This window comes from Pinus tabuliformis, chromosome 3_2, assembly GCF_031772625.1.
Source record: "Pinus tabuliformis cultivar Carrire ecotype Pingquan chromosome 3_2, CPIR1, whole genome shotgun sequence".
In the NCBI taxonomy this organism is placed as follows: Eukaryota; Viridiplantae; Streptophyta; class Pinopsida; order Pinales; family Pinaceae; genus Pinus; species Pinus tabuliformis.
Window position 1 is genome coordinate 21,988,909 of NC_142302.1, and position 24,258 is coordinate 22,013,166.

General features: G+C 37.9%; 2 protein-coding genes across 2 annotated transcripts in view; one reads left to right on the top strand and one right to left on the bottom strand.

Annotated features, from left to right (window-relative positions):
- The first annotated feature begins 2,533 nt into the window (after positions 1-2,533).
- Positions 2,534-24,258, top strand: part of LOC149179607 (calcium-transporting ATPase 1, endoplasmic reticulum-type-like) — a 31,314-nt gene continuing 9,589 nt past the window's right edge. The window contains exons 1-6 of the mRNA XM_089415730.1: positions 2,534-4,529; positions 4,896-4,989; positions 5,176-5,297; positions 20,587-20,865; positions 21,019-21,399; positions 22,275-22,384. Of these exons, the coding sequence (XP_089271856.1) occupies positions 3,117-4,529; positions 4,896-4,989; positions 5,176-5,297; positions 20,587-20,865; positions 21,019-21,399; positions 22,275-22,384 (2,399 nt within the window). The 5' untranslated portion in view covers positions 2,534-3,116. The remainder of the gene's footprint in view (positions 4,530-4,895; positions 4,990-5,175; positions 5,298-20,586; positions 20,866-21,018; positions 21,400-22,274; positions 22,385-24,258) is intronic.
- LOC149179608 (uncharacterized) lies at positions 5,304-8,037 on the bottom strand. Its single transcript, XM_089415731.1, has 3 exons — positions 7,661-8,037; positions 7,289-7,504; positions 5,304-7,169 (listed from the first exon to the last, which is right to left on the bottom strand). The coding sequence occupies exons 1-3, from the start codon at positions 8,013-8,015 to the stop codon at positions 6,997-6,999; spliced, it is 744 nt and encodes a 247-aa protein (XP_089271857.1). The 5' UTR covers positions 8,016-8,037; the 3' UTR covers positions 5,304-6,996.

Below are 24,258 nucleotides of genomic sequence, written 5' to 3' on the forward strand. Positions count from 1 at the left end.
TCATTAGGGCATACGACACGTTGGCCGGGGTTAGATACACCGAATTAGATTCCACCCACAAAGGTAGCATAGTATTTGGTTCTCATTGGTTGGCCACATGAATCCACAATATGGTACAACAAGTTCTATTGGACGTATACTAATATAAACAATGTACCTTTTTATGTTTTTGGCGACGATAATCCTTGACTGTTCATGGTTCCAGTTGGATTTATGGTTTAGCCAAGGTTACACCATTTTGGGTTTCGTAATATACTCGCTAATTCTGGATTGTTCATGGTTCCACTTGGATTATGGTTTAGCCAAGGTTTCACCACAATCCAAGAGATTTTGGCTTTTGTAATATAGTCAACATCAAAGAAAATACAAACGACCCAGAACATCAGAGAAAATAGAAACGATCCAGATCCATCAAAACCTTGAAAGTTTGTTCATGAACTCTTCGAATTTGGTATAAAATGTGTACTGTATTTGAAACTTCAATTTGCCATTAAATTAATGGGACATGAATTCCCACAAAGGAGTTCAGAAAGGTGCAATTAAGTTGAGCTTTCAACTTGTCATTTAATTGATGGACACTGAATATTAAATATAAGATAAATATATAGGAGTAGCATGTGAGTGTCAGTTTTATAAAGAAGATTTTTTATTATTATTAATAAAAATATAGATAGTTAGTTTCATTTTAAAGGGTTATAAATATGAGTTATAAATACAAGACTTAAAGGGTTGTAAATATTTAAAGGGTTGTAAATATGAGTTATTAATTGTTTTTACGCAAAACTTGATAAATAGCAATTTAGCCATTTCTTTTTAATTGAGTGACTCAAATTCATATTTCTTTAGGTTGAAGGTAAAGCCACTAAAGTGGAAAAAATTGTGATGCCAATAATCAGAGGGATTGTGATAAGAAATTTAATATTTCAAGAAGAGGAGGTAGTAGTAGATTCTAAATAAATTAGCAATGCAACAACATAAATATTTGCAACAAATTTAGAGAGATCCACCTTGTTGAATAATGCACACACTACATGGATAATGGATTTCCGCACTTCATGCCTTACGACGTTTCCTTTGCAACATCTGGTGCAAATGCTAGTCCATAATATGACAATATTTTTAATCCCCCACTTTTATCATTGATACTTGTGAATAGACTTTGCTACAATACCATGAGCCAATACCATGGGTTATCAATACCGCATGCCCAAAACTCATAACTTATTTCACAATCAAAATATTTTATAACATTATGACAAGATTCTTAACCATTGATATTATTAATTTGTAAATGGATTTTGTTACAATACCATGGGCCAATACCATAACTTATCAATACCACATGGGATATGATTGATCCAAAATATAGGTTCATTATTTTACAACCAAATAACTTTTTTTAATTTAGATATTTTCCTAAACACAATACAATGAGATCAAATTTAAGAGAGATGGGAGGTGGGGGGTGAGAGAGAGAGAGAAAAAAAATACATAGAGAGATAGAGGTGGGCGCTGAGAGAGAGGGAGGAAAGAACAAATACATAGAGAGATAGAGGTGGAGAGAGAGGGGGAGTGACAAGGGAGAGATGGAGAGAGAGTGAGGGAGAAAGGAGAGGGGGGAAGACAAAGAAGAGGAGAGGAGAGATAGGGAGAGAAGAGGAAGAGAGAGAGGGAGGCATAAAGATGGAGGGGAGAGAGAGGGCAATAGTGACAAAGTTGGAGGGAGAGAGAGAGAGGAGAGAGAGGGAGAGATGGGGGGATAAAGAGAGAGAAAAAGGAAGAGAGAGAGGACTCAAGAGAGAGAAGGTGAGAGAGTTGGAGTTGGAGGGGGTGAGAGAGTGGGGGAAGAATAAATACATAATGGGAGAAAGGTGGAGAGAGAGAGAGTGACAAGGGAGCAAGGGAGAGAGAGTGAGAAAAGAGAGCAAGCGTGAAGAGAGAGAGAGAGAGGGGGAGAGATAGATAGATATAGCGAGAGAATGTGTATGTTTGGGGGGTCAGATAGAAAGAGGGAATAAGAAAGAGACACATAAATATTATATAGTATTATATAACCAGTCTAGATCTATCTTAACCCCAAATCTATCAAGCATCGAGAGGGATCAAATCTATTGAGGTACAATATGTTTGCACTTCGAGAGATTGGATCCCTCTCAACCCTTGATATATCCGAGATTAAAATAAATCTAGACTAGTATATTAAATTAATATATATATATTTTTTGTGTTCATATAATCATAATTGGATTTTAGACGTTAGTTTCTTACACACGTTTTCTTAACTAATTTTAAAATTCTTTCAAAAAGTTTTAACTAAATTTAATTAGTAAATGTTTATCTTTCCACGCTTTTATTTTTTCTTTTCCTTTTCGGCTTTTACGGCACTAGTAGACTTTTCAATCTTTGCCTTTAAATCCTATACCTTCGTTGCACAAACCCAAACGTAACCATATGCAAAACAATGTCTCCCCTCGCAGTCGATTTTTGCTGACAATTGACAGAAATCCTAGGATGCTTTAAAGTTGCACCACATCAATAATTGAGCCAAATAGCGGTGAGTGAACCACCGCCTATAGATCTGGATTTCTCAACTACACTTGAAATTCGCCAAGAGCAAACCTGTTCAAGAACAGACGAGAAATCCCGTAAATTCGGTTAAACTTTGCAAATCACCTATTTAAGAAGAAGACCGAATGAAAGAAAATAAATAATTAAGCGGTTTACCACCATCACACGGTTGTCCTTTGCAGGTTCCAGACCAACCGAGGGTTTGGAGGCGCCGATTATTTTCAGGGTGTGAACGTCGGGGCCGAGCTTTGTTGCCTACTATAGCTCTCCAATCCCTGCAGCGGGCGTCAGGATCCAAAGCTGCTCAAGATTTAAAGAATTGAACGGCTTTACGGCTCAAATCTGAAACAATTCTTTGAATTTTTATTTTATTGAAGAATTCTTTTTGGCTTTCAATTCTTAACGAAGAATGATTCTTTACATAAGCAAATGAGCTAAAGATCAGGGATTTGTTTGGCGTAATGGTGAAAATTTGTGTGGAGGCTTAAAGATCTAAGCTGTTGCAGGTTTTGAACTGGAGAAATAGGTTTATTCGGCTGTAAATAGCCATGGGAAGAGGCGGAGAAGATTACGGCACGCAGAGCCCTGTGATCAAGCCCTCCGATCAGAAAATCTTCCCCGCTTGGGCCAGAGATGTAGAGGATTGCGCGAAAGAATTCGAAGTAGATGTCGAACAGGGGCTGAGCAGCGAAGATGTCGAGAGACGACGGAAAATATGGGGTTGGAATGAGCTGGAAAAGCATTCGGGGCCGTCGGTTTGGAAGCTCATCCTTGATCAATTTAATGACACTCTGGTAAGAATTTTACTCGTGGCCGCTGTTGTTTCGTTTGTTCTTGCATGGATTGATGGCGATGAAGGCGGTGAAATGGATATCACTGCCTTCGTCGAGCCGCTGGTTATTTTCTTGATTTTGATTGCCAATGCTACCGTCGGCGTCTGGCAAGAGAGCAATGCGGAGAAAGCCCTAGAGGCGTTGAAGGAAATGCAGTCGGAACACGCCAAGGTGAGAAGGGACAGGCATTTCATTACGAATTTGCCTGCAAGAGAATTAGTTCCTGGTGATATCGTCGAGCTTAAAGTAGGTGATAAGGCTCCTGCCGACCTGAGGGTTTTGCATTTGATAACCTCAACCGTTAGGGTAGAGCAAAGCTCGCTAACGGGCGAAAGTATGGCTGTGAATAAGGGTCATCACAAAGTAGATTGTGAGGACGTGGAGTTGCAAGGTAAAAAATGCATGGTTTTTGCTGGAACAACGGTTGTCAATGGTACATGCATCTGTCTTGTAACGGCCACGGGGATGAATACGGAGATAGGCAAGGTTCATTCTCAGATCCACGAAGCTTCGCAGCATGATGAAGATACACCGTTGAAGAAAAAATTGAATGAGTTTGGCGAGGTTCTGACTTCTATTATCGGAGTCATCTGCGCGTTGGTCTGGCTTATCAATGTAAAATATTTCCTTACATGGGAGTATGTAAATGGATGGCCACGAAATTTCAAATTTTCATTTGAAAAATGCACTTATTACTTCGAGATTGCTGTAGCGTTAGCTGTGGCTGCAATTCCTGAAGGTTTACCTGCAGTTATTACAACATGCTTGGCTCTTGGAACTAGAAAGATGGCTCAGAAAAACGCTATTGTGAGAAAATTACCAAGTGTAGAGACTTTAGGCTGTACCACTGTGATTTGTTCTGATAAGACTGGAACATTGACAACTAACCAGATGTCCGCAGCAAAAGTCATAGCAATAGGATCATACCCATGTTCACTCCGTGATTATACCGTTGAGGGTAGTACTTATGATCCTTGTGACGGGGTAATTCAGGATTGGCCCGAAGGGCAAATGGATGCCAATCTTCAGTCAATTGCAAAAATTGCTGCTTTGTGCAATGATGCAGGCATTGCATATACTGGTCATCAATACTGCTCTATTGGCGTTCCCACTGAAGCAGCTTTGAAGGTACAAGAGCTTTTTAAGTTTGCATCCCTTCTTTCTTGTCATATCTTGCTCAAATTTTGTCAATCAGCACTCACTGTCTTTTGGATCCATAAGCAATATGAAAGGCATATATAAAGAACGAAACACTACGTATGCAAATTGAGAATTGTTTTTTAGAAATCCACCTCTTGCAGCCTTTTCTGAATCCTGATTATCACGATAGCAATATCAGATTATACAGAGTACCGAAGGACATGTCCTGCAGCCATCTATAGTGTCTATTCAATGCGATTTAGGCAAAAATGCCCCATTAACTAATACACGAGATATTTGGCTGCCATGTTGGCTGTGTTTAGCCATCTCTAATATTGGAGTCTTCATTTTTAGGTGCTGGTTGAAAAGATGAAATTACCAGATTTGGGGGAGCATGTAAAGGCTCGAAAGGATGATGATCGTTCAATATCTGCAGAAATCAGTTTAGGTATGGTCATTAAAATGAAATTCTACAGTTAAGTAAATAATATTTGTTACACGAGGCAGATATATATATAACAGAGACGACATTATTTTGTAGCTATTTTACAGTTTGGTATTGTTGTGTATTTTTTATGCTTCTATTACCTTTTTGTATATTGTGAATTACAAATACCTGTTTTCTGTTACGTAGGTTGCTGTGAATGGTGGAGTGAAAGAGAACACAGAGTTGCTACTTTAGAGTTTGATCGAATGCGCAAGTCGATGGGGGTTATTGTTAAGTCAAATGCAGGAAAGAACACATTGCTGGTGAAGGTAATTAATGTCAGCTTTTACATCAGAGAGAATACATTTAATTATTGCAAATGATATAGAATCTACAATTGTTTATTCACATGATTGTTTAAATGATAGCTGTAAATTTGTAAGAATGCGCAATTGTATGTTCGGATGATAGGTAAAGTGGGGTTGTTGTTAATATTCTGTCTACCGATGTAGAAGCCCTCCAGTTGAGGCATCTTATCTGAAGGTAGCTTCTGTGAGTCATGAGATGTATCACCTGCATTACATTGAGTGGTGCTATAGGTAAAGTGGGGTTGTTGTTAATATTCTGCCTACCGAGGTAGATGCCCTCCAGTTGAGGTATCTTATCCGAAGGTAGCTTCTGTGAGTCATGAGATGTATGACCTTCATTACATTGAGAGGTGCATTCTACAGGACACTATGGGGGTAGTTTTAACCTATAAAAAATATTCCAAAAATTAATATGCTTTTAATATTATTATTGTGAAAGTAGGACATTTTAACTAGTTAATAAAATATATATATAAATCAGCTTAGATCCATCTCAACCTTGCATCTATCAAGCCTCTGGGAGGGATCAAATGTAAATATCTGGAGATGGATCTAGGCTGATCTACGCTGGGGTAGGTTTAACCTATAAAAAATATTCCAAAAATTAATATGCTTTTAATATTATTATTGTGAAAGTAGGACATTTTAACTAGTGAATAAAATATATATAAATCAGCTTAGATCCATCTCAACCTTGCATCTATCAAGCCTCTGGGAGGGATCAAATGTAAATATCTGGAGATGGATCTAAGCTGATCTACGCTGGGGGTAGTTTTAACCTATAAAAAATATTCCAAAAATTAATATGCTTTTAATATTATTATTGTGAAAGTAGGACATTTTAACTAGTTAATAAAATATATATAAATCAGCTTAGATCCATCTCAACCTTGCATCTATCAAGCCTCGGAGGGATCGAATGTAAATATCTGGAGATGGATCTGGGCTGATCTAGGCTGGTTATAATATCTAAAGTTGGATGGTGCTGCTTGCATGTGTTGACTATAAGTGCCAATAAATAAAAAGAAGATTGCTGCAAATTTTCTAGTTATAATCAAAACTCTGTCCTCTATAAAGTAACTTAATTTGTTATATAAATATTATTATTGGCAATACAATATGATTAATATTGTTTTTCAGAATATAGCTGCGAACTTGGATAAACATATTCTCAAAATGGGTCCATCAGAACTCCAATTGACTCGCAGTTCCTCCAGTTGAAACTTGTGGCACTTTAGCTGAAAGATATCTTCTGTGAGTTGTGAGATGCATATGCATCTGCTTTATCATGCTTAGAGGCACATTTTACCAATGTTACCAGACACGGAATCGGCAATAAATCGGCGAGGCAAAAGAGCGAAAGTTTTAATCGGATCGGGAAAAAATCGGCAAATTCATTAAATAAAAATATACACATATATTGAATTAAAAAAACCATTTTTCATTAATATTGGGTAAAGGTATGTCCAAACAATGCATAATATCAATAGATGTCCAAAATATCATGAATAAATAAGTATCTCATATATGTTATGAGTCCACACATGATCCAAAGCACTGAGTCTTGAGTCCTTAGAAGCATATGCTTCCAAAAGTTTACAAAAAAGTTAAAAACTGCATACTAATCAGAAAAAAATCAGCAACTAAGAGTCTAAGACTCTTAAGAGTGAGAAGAACTAGAAGCGATTCCTCCCACTCCTTCGCTTGCTTGACTCTCAAAGTTCTCCAAGTCATGAAGGCTGAAAAGAGGAGGCTCATCTAATTGAACCCATTCTGCCGCATTTGTAGCTTGCAAATCTAACTCTTCAAGGTCGATTGGTGAATGATCAATACCTGTCATTATCATGAGACATTGAAATGTGAATTAAAATTTCACTTTGAAGTTTGAACTTTAAACTTTTAAAGTACGAACTAGATTATGAAACCTTCAAATTCAAGCTCTCGAATCTCACCTTGTATTTGTTTGTTGCGAAGTCGTAGATTGTAATGGACAAATACAAGGTCATTCAAGCGCTTTTGTGTCAATCGGTTGCGCTTCTTAGAATGTATTTTCTCAAACATGCTCCAGTTGCGTTCACAACCTGAAGCACTGCATGCTTGGTTTAAGATTCGAATGGCAAATCTCTTCAAATCTGGCGTATCACTACCAAAGTTTTGCCACCAAAGACCTAGCAAGTGGTAAGGGTTTGTGAGTAGAAGACTAGAAGTACCAAATTAGTAAATAGTAAAAACTTAAAAAGAAAAGAAAATTTAATAAAACATTTAACATACAAAATAAAGTTTAAACAAATTTAATGAATTGATGAAGCCTTCAAGCTGGGTACCTGGCAACATCTTTGACCTTTGTCTTATAGCACTGGTATAGGCAAACAATTTAGATGGTGCCCTATAATCTTGTAGTTGGGAAAAGACACGACTTTGTTGTTCTGGATCAGGGAAACACCTTTCCAAGCATGTCATAAGTCCTCTGCCAACCTCCCCATCCTCATTAAATTTGCTCTTATCATAAAAATATTGTGGGTTTAAGAAGTACCCAGCAGCATGTAAGGGGGAATGCAATTGCCTATCCCAACGTGCATCTATAATGTCCCAAAGAGGCATATACTTTGTCTCATCATCCCCATATCTTCTTTTGATGGCCTCCTTTGCGAGATCCATCGCCTCATAAATGTAACCCATAGCGGGTTTGTCACCATCAACCATCCTGAAAGTTCAAGCATTTAACTTTAAAGAAATATGAAACATTGTAAATAAAAAGAAGCTTGAAATGAAATTTAAAAAATGAAAAAGTTAAAAGACTAAAAGTACTTGAGAACTCTAACAAGGGACTCCGTCACAGCAATAATCTCTTCAGCATCTTTCCAGAAGCCATCATTAAACACAAGTGCAGCAATTTCGATGCCTTCAGGGGTCTTGGAATGTTTAGATCCCATCCACTCAGGTCCCAAGAACATCCTCTTCAGATTTATCTTTTGCTCAACCACAGATTGCAAAGATATGAAATTTGTTGCAAATCTAGTCACTGCAGGTCGAACAATTTCTTTACCTTCAGTGTATATTCTCATAGTGTTTAGGACAATAGTGTGGTTGTATAGGTATTTGGTTATGGATTTTGCCTTCTCCACAACCTCATGTATCCAATGAAGCTTACCAATGTCCTCAAGCATTAAATCTATGCAATGGGCAGCACAAGAGGTCCAAAAAATAGTGGGGTGCCTCATCTCAAAAAGTCTACCAGCAGCCATATAATTCGCTGCATTATTGGTGACAATTTGTACAACATTTTCTTCTCCCACTTCTTGAACGACTTCCTCCATCATTTCACAGATAAGTTGGGCAGTCTTAACCTTATCTGAAGCATCCACTGACTTGAGAAACATTGTGCTTGCGGGACAAGATACAAGGAAATTTATTAAAGTTCTATTCCTCTGATCTGTCCATCCATCACTCATGATGGTGCACCTTGTTTCTACCCATGATGAACGAAACTCAGCTAGCACAAGCATGACATCTTCAACACTCTCTAACAACATATCTGTCCTAAGGCTCTCTGATGTAGGGGCTTTGAACCCTGGACCTGCAACAGCAATTGCATCAATCATAGCTTGCCAATAAGGACTTCTGGCACAGTGGAAAGGTATGTCAGAATATTTCCAAAAGTTAGCAATGGCCTTCCTTGCCTGACTATGGATATTTATTTTCCAACCAGTGCCATCCAAGGTAGGTTGGGAACCGGGTTTTGTGCGGGGAGCAAAAAAGGCGTTTATGTTTCCACCTCCAGTGTTCAAGGAAGGAGTTGAAGGACTGGCATGGCTTTGAGTTTGACTTGGCCTTGGAGGCATGTGTGGAAAACTTGGGAACGGCATTGAGGATTCAGCAGATTGAGGTGACATGGGGCTAGTGGCAGAAAAAGTATCAACTCCAACATTTCCTATTTCAGCAGTTTGCTTTGCTCTCTTGGCATTATGCTGCTCTAACATTTCAAGGGCCAAGGCTGCTTGGTGTTTGACATTGTCGTCAACCTTGTCGCAAATACCTATATCATGGCCAGTTATTTGTGCAAGGTGGAACTTGAATCTATAAATGCCTCCACTACATTTTGTTTTGCAAAATTTACAAAGGAGCCTGGGGTCTCCGGGAATCCTGTCACAATAAGCCCAAGCAAAGTCCTCTCTCGGCATTGTTGTTGCTTGAACTTGTGTTTAATTTGTGGCTTCTGTTAAGATTTGGAGTTCGGCTTCTATTTAATTTGTGGCTCCTGTGAAAGACAAGAAAAAATCAAATTTAAAAATCATCCAAAAATTTAAAATATGCTAGAAATTTAAAAAAGTAAATGAAGACAGATGGACAAAACACTCATATCTGTAACTCTGACTGGGTAGTATGGGTAGAGCATTGGTCATCTGTATATGGATCAAATTCTCATACATTTCACTCCTCTGGTGTGAACCAAGATAGTCATGAAAGAAGCCTTGTAGGCTTGTACAGTATTCAGGTTTTGCTGATAGAAATATGGTCTCTGTTGAAACTTGAATCAGCAGTGTATGGAATCATGGATCTGGTGTTAGGGAGTGTATTTCAATGACAGAGCATTCCTCTCAGTGAAAGCATCCTATTGCAGATTCCAGAGTGGACAGTCATCAAACTTTGGACTCTGGAGATACGAGATAGCTCATAGCTCGGAATTACCTGTGATCATTGTTGCAGACTTAATTAAATTACATTCACCTGTAGCTGCTTCAAGCTCAGACTTGGTGCTACTTGGAACAGTCACCTAGGAACATAATTGTGGCTCAGATTTGTTGGAGGGCTCAGTCCTTGAGGCACAGTTTTAAGCTTGGAGTCCATACCAAAGCCAACTGTCACAGTCATATAAAATTTTGTATAATATGTTCTAAATTAATCTTTTCCAAATTACAGGTTGCTGCAATTTCAACCTCTTCTTGGCATGCCAAAATGAGTGTATATATTTATTTTTTGTACTTGCAAAGTCTTTCCCAATATCTTCTTGATCCAATTCAAACTATTGGCTTTTTTGCCTCGCCATTTTTTTGTCAATTTCAAGCCTAGTAACTTCAAAAGCTCATTTCAATTAGTCATTGTCATATCAACCGTGACGGCTGTGGGACTCTTTACAGTTTTGCATGGATTGAGAAGGACATTAGAGTCTAGACCATGGCCTTTACAAGGTTGACATTTATGGAGACTCAAATTTAATTTTAATCTTTTTGGCAAGATATTAGCTCCTTGCCAACCAAGACTGATTGACATATTGGACAGAGATATTAGCTCCTTGCCAACCAAGACTGATTGGCTTATTGGACCGGGATATTAACTCCTTGCCAACCAAGACTGATTGACTTATTGAACAGGAGATGGCAGATTGCGAAACATGAATACATTTGAGGATGTCTACAGACAGCATGTTGACAAGATTTGGAATGATGTAACGAACAGGCACACAAAAGAAGCAAAGGAATTGCACAATGAAGTTTGAAGTGCAATGTTTAAAATTGGGAACAGTAAGGAGCTACCGGCAATCCCAGACTATCTTTCAGAGGAAGGCAAGAATTTTGTGAAACTTTGTCTGCAGAGAAATCCTGTAAACCGTAACTTAACAGTGCCTTTTATTAACTTCTCTCTCGTCTTCGACCCTCACAGGCGTTAAAGATATAACGTATATCAAATCAAAATGCGATGCAAGCTACGGTAGCTACCGGTACCCAAGCCTCGGACAGTCGAATAGATCAATGCTTCTTATTATTAATGCATACCTCACACTTAATCGCCAAACTGTGACCTGAGTTTCACTGACAGGGACTGTGCTTCGAATGCGGCTTCGTCGTTCGAATGCGCTTCGACAGGCTTCGTCGTTCGGCAGGGAATGTGCTTCGAAGGCTTCGTCGTTCGAATGCGGGAATGCTATAAACGCAAAAGCGGCAATGTTATCACCGTTAAACAGTTAAACAATTCACGGGAATGTTATAAACGCAAACGCGGCAAACCGGAACCGGCGAAAACCCTATTGAATTTGGCGGGACTTGTTAAAATCGGCAGAAATCGCATAAATCGCGAGTCAAACTCGCGTTGACCACGAGTTAAACTCGGTCAACGCGAGTTGACTCGCCCAGATTCGAAACGGAACTTTTTGCCGCCGATCCGACTTGCACTCGCGATTAATCGCCGGAATCGGCGATTCCTGTTTCATTGCATTTTACACTCCACTATGGGGAATGTTTTAACATATAATTATTCCAAATATTAATATACTTTACTAATAATATTATTGAAGTCTGCCATTTTAATGAGGTAATGAAATATATATAAATCTGCTTAGACGCATCTTAACCTAGAATCTATCAAACAATGTCATCAGAACCAAACTGGACTGGAAGACTGAACCAGCTGGTCCAACCTTTTTTGAGGCAAAATCATTGTGAACTGGTGTCATGGACTGGAAAAGAAGGCTGGTTCGATACCAAACCGGCTGTTTCTTGTACCAAACTGGCTAGTTTTGTACAATGCTAATGGGGACCCTTTGAACGCATTTTTTTAAAATCAATAATTTATGAGTGGGGGAGTCTAATATTTGACCATATTGCCCTACTAATGCTATGCAATTAATGGTAATGCATTACCATTAATTGACTTAGGGTGTTTGAGAGTGGTTCTGACCTCATTGGATTTCATATGGAGAAAATTGAATTTTATATCCCACTCAAAATCCAGCTGACTTAACCGTTTTCAGGATTCAGCTGACATAACAGTTTGCAGGATTCAAGATTGGGGGGAATTGCAACATTTCCATTCGATTTTGTCATATACTAGGATATAGATCTAGCATTTAATTGAGAGCACTAAGCCTTCTATGCACTTTGATGTTAGTGGCATTGATTATTGAACTCCTCAATCATGACCCTCTTAGAGATGCACCCATCACCCAAACAAATCTTGACTTGACATGCTAAGCTTTTTCTATTTTATTTTAATGCGTAGAGGGTGATGTTAATGACAAAGATCCTGTAATGTTCCGAGTAAATTAATTGCTTGAAAAGACAAAGTAGTCTATAGGCTATAGTCCATGATAAAGGGGAAAACAAAAAAATTCCCATTATGGGTCAAGTTTTGGAACAGTTTGGTGAAAAAAACCCAAAGTTGGGGCTTGGAGTAAAGTTTACCCAATTGATTAGGAAGGTGAGACACCTCTAGGAAATCTATAAATATGGAAGGATTGAATTCAATTAGGATCATCATGGGATTGGATCAATCATCTCTATTTTTATTGAGCCTAAGGCTCTGAGGGTTTTAAGACCCCCTTTTACCCTGTCAATTTCGGTGGTGAAAGATTCCACCATAGTTGAGATCCTTTATCTCTTCTCTCTGTTTTTTCTCTCGGTTTCTTGGCACAAGGGTTTTTGGTTGGGTTTGGTCTTGAAGAAGAACAATCTTGTGGCAGTGAGGATCCTCTGTAGCGGAAATTTTAAAAAGGTAGTGAAATTTCTCTGTTTAACCATCCCTGTGAAAACAGCGAAGATCTCCCCTTCTCTTTCGAATCGAGTGCAGGGACCAATTGTGAGGACACGAAAATCTTCCTCTCTGTTTGGGCACTTGGCTAGTTTGCTCAGGGAGCAGAATCCTCCTACTATTCTATGGGAACATATGAGTTCTTCTGGTCAGCCAATAAGGGTTTGGTTATCTTAATGCTGTCCTGAAGCAGGATTGCGAAGGGAAAAAGATAGGGAGCCAGAGAAATAAGGAAATCGAATTGGTTGGGGAATCTGAGATAGCGAGTTCATCTGGGCATAAATTTCTGAGACAGCGAGCGAGCTTTCTGACACAGCGAGTCTCCTGGGCATGATCTCTGAGTCAGTGATTCCTTCTGGCATCATTTCTGACACAGTGAACCTTGTATTCCACATGTGTTTGCCCTAGGAACCCTCGAATTAGAGCAGCGAAGTGTAGAATCTGTAATTGATTGGAGTGAATAAGGTGATTAGCGTGTAAGCCATAATGTTCTGAGTTCAAGTGTCATTCTGCACAGCCGGTTTTCTCTTCAGTGGGAAGAATATCTCATTTGGCAAGGACAAAGGCACCTCTGAGGCTAGAGACATTTTCTGAATCCCGGGTCTATTCTTGAAGCATCGCGTGGGTCCTGTGGACGTCAAATTAACCATTGTATGACCCCGTGAACGAGTTTCTCTTGTAGCAGAACCTCACATATAGCAAACGGAGAGATATAAATATCTGTAGCATATAGCATCTTCAGTTCACAGCACGTAATCTATTATATATCCAAGTGCTGACAGAATTTACGCAGGTGGTGAAATCTGGTTAGGACAACAGAAGATTTCGTTGTTATATCTGTTCTGGTTGAATTACGAACTATATGGGATTGTTTATATGGAACTGTAGTAGTGTGAGTCAATGAATTGAATTTACTATATATTATATATATTGCTTAGTTTAATCTGTCACACCATGAAAAAGGCTGATCATTTTGTTGCATCCTTAAGAGGTTGTCTTAAGATTTTGTTGATTATATTGAATTATTATGAATTGAATATATATATATATATATATATATATATATATATTATGAGTTGAATATATATATATATATATATATATATTAGAAAACCCTAGTACCCTTTTTGCAAAAAATTGCCCTAGGATACTACAGATACCAATATAGGCAATAATTTTGATGATATGTAGGTCTATGTTGTAGCATAAATTTTTTTGGATCTGTTTGTTGATTTATTTTCGGTCCAAAGATGAATTTCACTCTGGTGCTGTTTTGGTTATGTGCACCCTTAAATGATATATAAATTAGAATTTTTGCTTATTTGTGTATGGTTTGGATTCATATGTATGCACAAGAATATATACGTTTTTCTTTAAATTTGTACATTTTGTGTGTTTATGGTTGATATGTTTTTTATTATTAATTCTGGTCTGGTTTTGACTGGTCCCGGTTCGGGGGTCTACTGGTTCGGTCATCGGTTTGGTTGTGATAACATTGTTATCAAGCCTTGAGAGGACTCAAATATTTGAAGGTGCAAGATCCAGATGAAAGGTTTTTACCTCAGGGATTTGATCCCTCTTGCTGCTTGACAATCCTTGACAGGAATCAAATAATTGGAGATGCAAAATTTAGAGAAAATGTTTTCACCTCAGGGATTTGATTGCCCTTGCTACTTGACAAGCCTTGAGAGGAATCAAATATTTGGAGGTGCAAAATCTAGCCGAAACGTTTTCACCTCAGGGATTTGATCCCTTTTGCTGCTTGATGGATACGTGGATAAGATGGATTAAGCTGATTGTAATATCCAATCTTGGAAAGTGCCTCTTGCATGTGTTGACTGTAAGTGGCTGTCAAAAAGAAGAAAGCTGCAAGTTTCAAGTAGCAGATTGATGCCAAGAATGGTCATATTATTATAGGCAATAAAATATGATTGATATTGTTTTTAAAAGATAGCTGTGAACTTGGATTAAACATATTCTAAAAATGGGCCCACCTCAACTCTTAGACTCTACTTGTCTCTCTTTTAGTTCTAAATTACCTCAACTGGCATAATTTAAACAATTATCGTCTGATCCAAAATTTTTCATTAGAGAGTTGCAAATGGTCAATATAGCTATAATCCAATGATTTTCATATTCTTTTTATTTTTTAATTGGCTTTCACTTGATATTAGACTTAGACTCCGCTGGATAGATGTGAATGGAATGATATATTAAACAAAATATTTTGGCCATGCAAGGAAGCAATCATGAAAATATCTTGCTTAAATCTAATCTACTTCAAGATGGTCTTATACCTTTGATTATTGGTAGCCATTCTTTTTTATTAAGAAGTTAACCCCTGAAATGTTCACTGTTCTCAACCAAACTTCTTGAACATACTTCTAAACTCTGAAGATTTGTAAATTGACCTCAAGGATTTTGCAATCCATGAATCGAAATAGTGAAATGCTAAAACAATGCATTTTTTGTTTTTTGCATTATTGTAATCTGATTAGTGGCCTTTTTCTTCTTTGCTGTTATAATGCGATGTAATACTTGTTATTTAACAAAAATCACTCTTGAAGTTTTTTAGGTTGTTCCCAAACTAATATGAAATAGTTCTCCTATGTATGGTTCATCTTCTGTGTTTTCATCACTTCTACAAGGTTCTGAATTGAATGGAATGATCTGTTCTGAATTGGGTAGTATGTACTATGAACCTAGGCTATTTTTATATCGTCTACTTGAAGTGATTTGGCCAACTCCTTAGGGCGAGGTGTTTGGGACGGGTCTGTCACGCTGCCACCCCCTTCCAAACATTTGAGTCATGGGTGCATTTGCTGCTGATGCCCCAGAGCTTGTTGGTTATTTGGGTTGCTCTTAGAGGTGATAACATACTTGTTGTTATGAGAGTTCTTGTAAACTAATTGAACTGATCCTCCAATTGCGTCATTTTTGGCCTGATTAATTCAATGAGCTTGACCTCAAGGGGCTTGGTTGGTTGGGGTCTGGGGTGGTTCTATCTTGATCATAAGCATAGAATTGTGGTTTTTGTGATCTGAGCTTTGACATCTAAAATAATTGTTACGCAGTTTGCTGTAACTGATCAGTTGGTTAATTATCCTATTTCTCACCTGGGTGATTCCAAATTTGAAATTTCTTCAACTCTTTAGATTAGGTGAACCTTAAGGCAAACCCTCTTCTAAGGCCAAGGGTTGAAGAAATTTGCTCTAGGAAATGCCAAAATTACACAAGAGAAGAAATTCTACCCCCACTGGGCAACAGATTTGGGTGAGTTGCTCATCGAAGAAGTCCTCACAGTAGGTGGAGAGTATGAAAGGGTATTATGATAAATCCAATGGGCTGTGAGAAACAATGGCAACAATGTGGCCTTCACTAGAAAATGAAACATAAAGAAGCATTTAGTTAGTTTATGGGGTGTTGTCACAGCAAGTGTTGCAGGAACCACACACTGTGCAGTGTCTCTGGAACTGTGCACTGTGCTGTGTCCCCGCAACTGTGCTTCCAAAAACTGGAACTGTACTTCGGCTTCAATTTGTGCAGTTACTGGAACTGACATGTGCTGAACCATGCTCCCATCATGCTTCTTTTACTTAAATTTTTAACATTACCATTCATTGTTTCAGGGTGTTTGAGAGTTGTTCCAACTTCATTGGAGAAAATAGAATTTCATATCCCATTCAAAATTCACCCGACTTAACAGTTTTCAGGATCAATGGGATTGCAGCATTTCATTGGATTTTATCGCATATGAGGGTATGTGATTGGCATTTAATCAAGAGCACCAAACCTATATGTACCCCAATGTTGGTGGTGTTGATTGTTGAATTCCTCTGTCATGGCCTTAGCAAAAATGTTGCCTTCACCCAAACCAAAATCATTGAGCAGGTATGCTAAGCTTTTTCAACCATATTTTAAGGCTTGGATTAGGCAGTTTGATCAAAATTGGGTGATGTTGACTGATGTCTCTAGAGAATTGAGGTAGGGACAAAGTCTAGACAAGAGGAGAAGAATGAAGGATGATACTAGTGATGAGGATCTTTATATAAGTGTGGTGGAAGATGCATGGCTGTGCTACTCTACAGCGACAACATTTGGCAACATGGGTGCTTTCACAATTGGTAAATGCTTCTTCTATAGAGAGGTTTTTGGCAACTAGCCCATTTTATTGTTTTGGACCTTTTGGTCTTCATATTTTGGTGTGTAGATAGCCTATTTTGTAAACATAACTATTTGGTCATGTTATTGTTGACAGTTGATAGATGACCTATTTCGTTCATTAAGTTAATGGTCTACTTTCTGTTATATGACTTCAAAATTTGTATGTTTGTTTGTAATTGATAGAATCTAGATTCTAGATGGTTGATTCTCGAACATGTAATCATTAAGGTTCTATGATGGTTGATGGCCACTTCTATCTTTGATTTATGTACGAATATGCACTTTTTCATATATTCTGCCACTAATTTGGCATTCTGGATGCATATCAATGGATATGTGCTCAAAAGGATTGTCACTACCTTACGGTAGATTTTTAACAAACTTTTGGGGGTTGCTTTGGTGTGATGAAGGTGATCTGTCTTCTTTACGGCAGCAAAGTTGCTCTGTAAAGTTATCTTAAAGATGAGTTCAGATGAATTGATCTTACCTTGGGCTGAGGCTGAAGCTGAAGCTGAGCCATAAATGGTTGTCAAAGACCTTATGATGGGTGTGGGCCATTAGGGTCCACGCATGACAACTAAGATGGTGCGATAGGAATTAATGGTCACAAGGATAGTGCTAGACCAGAAATCCATGCCCCACAAACTCAAGCATAAAACATAGCAGAGATACTATTTGGATATGAGATTGTTCGTTACATTCAAAGTATAATTGGACAAATATAGGTTTCTGATCCTATAATGTCAGAAGAAAATTCCAGATTTCAAATCTTAATGGTCTTTTCTAAGTCTGTAGCAGAATACACGACTCAGTCTGGTTAGGCTGTCTTGAGAGAGTCGTGGTATCACCTTTCTGAAGGGAGTATCGGGAATATTAGTCATGTCATGCTCAGTGTAACTGCAGTTTATGGGATAAGTTTGTTTCTGAAGCTTAGCTTCAGAATACCTGACTATTGTCTGCCAGATATTGTGTTGGTAGCATTCTTCAGCCCCACCTAAACCTGCGAAATAGTAACCCAATTGCACACAAGATATAACAGTTGGTTAAAGTGGAAACAATTGAAGGTCAATATCTCAGTTGTTGCCCCCAACCGATGTAGACAGCAGGCCTTATCATTCAAGACCAACTGTGTATAGCAAAAGGTTAGACTAGGGCCTCGACTCTTATACATGCATAAATGTGAAAAGGGCAGACTAGTCAGCAAGTGATGTGGTGGTAGCAGCCATCTTGGACTTGAGTTGTAATGCCACATGTTATTATCAACAAGTTGTAGAAAAAATTGGATAAAGAGTATAATGGTGTAGAGGGGTCACTGCTGCTCCAACTGTACACATTTTGCAATGCTCGTGGTGGATTTGCCCTTTGCGGTGGAGGCTGAGCTTTTAGCAGATACCGGAGATTGGGCTGCTTTGTTTTGTTTTTTATGAAGCGGCTGGGTCTCCTTTGGACTGTGCTGCCTAAAACTTGGAGAAGACTGCATTAGAAGAGCTGGAGGAATTCTCTGTAAAAGTTGTGACTTTGTTGCTGTTATTTAGATCTGGGGAAGATCTGTAACAGCTAGAGTTCATAAGTAAATATGTCCTTACCTGTACCATAACCGTGTTCCTCTTCCTCACGCCCCTCTTCTTTTCTGCCTTCTCCACAAAAGCCTGAAGAGTTGTTGCTTTCCCCATTTGAAAATTCCCCTTAGTCTTCTGCCAATCCATTTCTAGTCCACGATGTTCTGAATCTTCTCTTCTTGTTTAAATATATGCTGAAAGTTTAGGTTTTTTAGTTCTCATTAATTCTGCAATATTTTCTCAGGATTGTAGCGGAAGATTGGTTCAGCTGTCAAAATCTCCAGCTTTGACAGTTCATTTGAATAAATTTGTATATGGGCATGATTCATGATAGTATGCTTGCCCAGGCTGATTGGCTGAAGATAGTGTGCTTTCCTAGACTTTGTGATCTGGATGAAACCATCCATGAATTTCCTGCAGAATTGTTGTAATAGAAGCTTGTCTAACACATATTTGTGGAGGAGGAAATGGGTAGATGATGAGTTGTCAAAGCACAAGACAATCTTACAATCTTTGTGGAAGAAAAAAGCAACTTTCCCTCTCAATAACTGCTTTGTTTTTTCTGTGGTTCTATGTGAGTACTCTTTCAACAAGCAATGCATTTTGTTGACTAACCTATTTATTTTGTCCTTGATATCAGTGGCTATCAAAGGTGGACTGTTATGATGTTTGGATCAATTGTACTTTCCCTTGGCATTTTGGGGTATAGGTAACAGTGTATAGACTATATAAGAAACTAAATGAAATCTGTTGAATGTTGTTCCTGTTTAGTAGGTTAATGAATCGGCACCATAGTCGACTAGTTTGCCCCCCATGTCAAACTGATATAGGTTTCCAGAATAAAACCTTTAGCTACCTTCCATTGCATCTGTCTACTGTAGCCTTTGGTTGTTCCTCTCAGATTATTTGTTGTTGATTTCCTTTCAAGGTATATACCCTAAAATTCTTCTGTTTTAAATAGAAACTAAAGCATTTGTCCTATTGTATCTCTATCTTCTTATTCTATTTTTTTCTCTGCATTGTCGAAATCTTGTATTTCTTTGCAACAATATTAATTTCTCCTCGATAACTGGACTGTTGATTTTTGGCACTACCAGAAGAGGCTGTAAAAGTCTACACTGTTGCAGGTAATACAGAAACATCTATATCTAAAAGAATCACGAGGAATGGAAAAAGGCACTTTTGCATTATATTCCTGTTGAAAGGTTACATTATTTATTACCTTCATCCAGAGGACCAGAATGACAATAAGGATTTGAAAGTATCAAAATTTTTATTTTGAAGCAAATTGGAGCACAAACACCCATATAAGTCAATTAGAAAGAAATTTCTTTGAATCTTTTTTTTTTGTCCGAAAGGCTTCTATTTCTTTTAAAATTTTTCCTGTGTAATGCATAGATATGTGTGCTTTATTGCTTTTATGTGTACTACCAGTTGTACTATTTTATTGGCATACTGAATTGTCGATGGTCAGATATTAATTACTCCTATTCCATACCTGGGATACTGACCCTTCCTCTTGGAACCAAGCCTTGATCCACATACGAGAGGGTTTGGTCTTTTCTTCATCCATAAATTTGACAAGGGAACCTGTCCTGTTTCTAACTTCCTGGGTGGTCATTTACTTTTCTCCTTGTTATAAGAGGAGCTGTGTTGCTTGATGAATGACTTTAACCTCTCAATCTATCATCTGCAATTGGTGCAGGGCTGGCTCTGACTTTGGTCTTGTTGGCTACTTACTACTAGTATGCCAACTTTGTTTTATTAGATTACATCACATTTGATAAGGGAACCTGTTTTGTTTCTAACTTCCTGGGTGGTTATTTTCTTTTCTCCTCATTAGAAGACAAGCTGTGCAATTTAAGAATGACATTAACTTCACATTCTATTATAAGCCACTGGCATAGGGCTGACTTTGGTCTTTGTGGCTTCTTACTACTAGTACATCAACTTTGTTTAATAGATTATATGTGTTGTAATTGAAGGCTTGTATTCTTTTGCAGGGTGCAGTTGAGAGTCTGCTAGAGAGAAGCTCCAAGATTCAGCTATCAGATGGAACAGTTGTTCAATTAGATGTGGACTTTCGACAGAGCATACTGCAAAAACTCAAAGCGATGACTTCAGGAGCTCTACGATGTTTAGGTTTTGCATATAAAGAAGAACTTAATGAATTCTCTACATATGATGGAGAGGAACATCCTGCCCACAAGCTTTTGCTTGATCCTGATAATTACTCATCAATTGAAAGTGATTTGATCTTTGCTGGTTTTGTAGGAATAAGGGTAAGAGTTTAGCTTGTTCATTTTTTTGTGAAATTAAGAGCCTTCTGATTAGATTCAGTATGTTAGATCTGGTAGTAAAAGTCATAATGAAGTTCACAAATAGTTGATTTGCTCTTTGGCCTGTTTTTGATTTTTCTTTGGGTATCTTTTCAGGACCCTCCACGTGCAGAGGTCCATAGAGCAATTAGTGATTGCAGAGAAGCTGGAATTCGTGTGTTGGTTATTACAGGCGATGACAAGAATACAGCAGAAGCCATATGTCATGAGATTGGGGTTTTTGAGCCAGAAGTTAATCTTCAGGACAGAAGCTTCATAGGAAGAGAGTTTATGGCTCTTCCTGATGCCAAACGTCGAGAAATTTTAAGAGGACGTAGTTGCGTGTTTTCCAGAGCTGAACCTAAGCATAAGCAAGAAATAGTTCGAATGTTGAAGGATGATGGGGAAGTAGTTGCAATGACAGGTGACGGTGTAAATGATGCTCCAGCTTTGAAGTTAGCTGACATAGGTATTGCTATGGGAATTACTGGAACAGAGGTAAACTCTATGCATCTCCTTCTACCTTTTACGGTTTTACCTGATAAACAAAGGCCTATATCTTGTAGCTGTAGAATGTATGTTGTGTTGGATCAATTAAATAGGTTTGTCATAATGCAACCTTCAGCAGCCAGATTGAAATGACATCGATAACTTTATTTTGGCCTTTTTATTGTTTTGAACCTTCCTTTCATAAATGAATGCAAATAAGGAAGGTATATTTTTGAGCTTTTCTCTCGTTTCTCAAGTAATCATTCCCCACTTTTGCATTGTAGTTGCCTTTCACCGAGTAACTGTGCATATACAATTAAGTCTAACTGTGTAATCGGCTGTATTATAGTTCATGAATGTCAAGACGTTGCTTCTGAAAGGTTAAGCAGTATTTTTAGGTGTTTCTCCTGCATGATGCTGTTCTTTTTATAACGTATGGAATTGGAATGATTGATATAATTTCTTTTATATAGAAGCAGTGTTTTGATTGCTGACACTTTTACCTGTGTTCTGTGCTTGTTTTGTCGCTATCTTGTTTCTCAGGATATAGGAGTTGGTGTTATTGGGTGTCTAACTTGCTCATTACAATTTCTTTCCTCCATGATGTTGTGCTTTCTATGGCATATGGAAATGGAATGCTTGACATAATTTCTTTTATATAGAGTCAATGTTTTGAGTCCTGACAGTTTAATGTGTTATGTGATTGTTTTGTAGCTATCTTGTTTCTCAGGATAGGACTTGTTGTTAGTGGGTGTCTAACTCACTAAATTGCTCATTACACCTTTTGTTGTTGGTGGGGGGGGGGGGGGGGGGGTATAGTGGGCATTTATTCCCAATTTATCAATTTTTTTTCTCTTTCTAAAGATGGTAAGGTATATTATCAGGTCGCAAAGGAGGCAGCTGATATGGTCTTAGCAGATGACAATTTCAGTTCAATAGTTGCAGCTGTTGCAGAGGGCCGTTCCATATACAACAACATGAAGGCTTTTATTCGGTTTGTTGCTTTTGTCCTATTGCCTTGTATCTTTGCTTCTAGTACAGGCTAATGTAATATATTACTGGACACAGAAGTATGCATGCTGAGGTGTTTTATTGTGTTCTAACCTCTAAACTTAGAAAAGTAGTATATCTCGTAATCGAGGGAAAAGCTGCATTTTAATGCATTGTGTAGTGCTGAGACAATTCAGCACTAATCAAAGGACAGCGTTGCATATTGGTATATTTAACCATGCTATTCTTGAAATGTTGTTGCCCTTTCTGAAATCTCTTTAAATCTTTTATGGCACTTCATTCTCTAAAATTCTTCATACTGGTTATCATTGATACCGGACACTCTTAGTGACACTACCTTTTTGTTCCTTGGAATAATTTTATAAAAATTGATGTGTACATACACCTAGATTGTGGTGTGTGCAGGCTTTATATATATTTCTGTTGGTATGGCTTCAAGGATCATTCTGTTGTCCCCACTTTTAGACGTTTCATGGGTGAAGTCTGAATATTACCTAATACAGCTTTTTTCACATGAGAGTTTTGTGAGTACTTTTTTGCAAGGTTGCCTGGGAGCAGGAGTGGGGAGTGACATTTTCAAAATCTCTGCGGTCGGGAGTGATTTATTATATAATATATATTTTTATATATTTTGATGCATATATGTAAACAAAAGCATGTAGAATGATGAATTAGATATAAAAAGCATAAAACATGGATTGAACCATACAACATCAATCATCTTGAAGTTATAATCTTCATCAACCACGTCCACAAGTTAGTAACATGTAACATATTCAATCTTGAAGTTTCAAGATTTCAAAATTCAATATATAACATTTATCATCATTAGTCACTAATGTTGTAACTGTACTTGTAACCATTACCTTTACCCATTATCAAGTAACCAAACTATAACAAATAATAATCTAACATGAAGTGAAATGTTTCAACTTTCAACTTTCACGAAGCATCATATTCATAATTCATTACCAATGAGTTATAATTGCCAACTTCAAACTTAAATTGTCATATATTTTTTATAAAAAATATCATAATAAATATGAAAGAGAAGAGTCAACAATTACATAAACTACTAGAAACTAGAAAAGACAAGTAAATCTATTATCTATTGCTTGGGCCTCTTGCCACGAGAAATGTCTAATTTCAGAGAAGGTCGTGGTGGTTTGCTATGAGTCTCCTCCCACATTGTTGGACGACCATGTCCAAAACCAGAACCAGAAGGCACATGACCTCCACGTGAGGATGTAGATGGAGGTGGCTGTAGCAAAGGCAAAGATTGTGGAACTCGAGCACTGCTACTCGATGATGGGGGTGGTATGGCTGCTGCTGTTGCTTCATCATCCTCATCTTTCAAAAGTTCTGTTTCCAATTTTTATAGATGTAGAGCGTTGTCCAAATTATCTTCTTCTGGGTTGTTGTCCCAATATACATTTGATGTATCATCATGAACCCACTCACAATAATGTGTCAACAACCTCAAGTTGTAATGTACATAAACCATGCTTTCTATCTGATTTTCATTGAGTTTGTTTCTTTTCACATTATGGATGAAGCTATTGGTGCTCGAACACCTCTATGCAGAAGTATTTACAACCCGTGAAAGCACTTTTTTTTTGCCAATTTTAGCAAAAGTCCCTGGCTGCCATATGTGTCTCACCATGTGACAACATCAAATCTGTCTCTATCTTCTATTATGCAAAGAACCAAACACTCCAGTGCTAGTGAAGTATCTGCCTAATTCAAGACGCAATATAGCACACTTCTCCTTGTCAGGGACCAACTTGTCTAATGCAATATAGCACACTTATCCCTGTTAGGGACCAACTTGTCTAATGCTGTCATATACCCATTTTG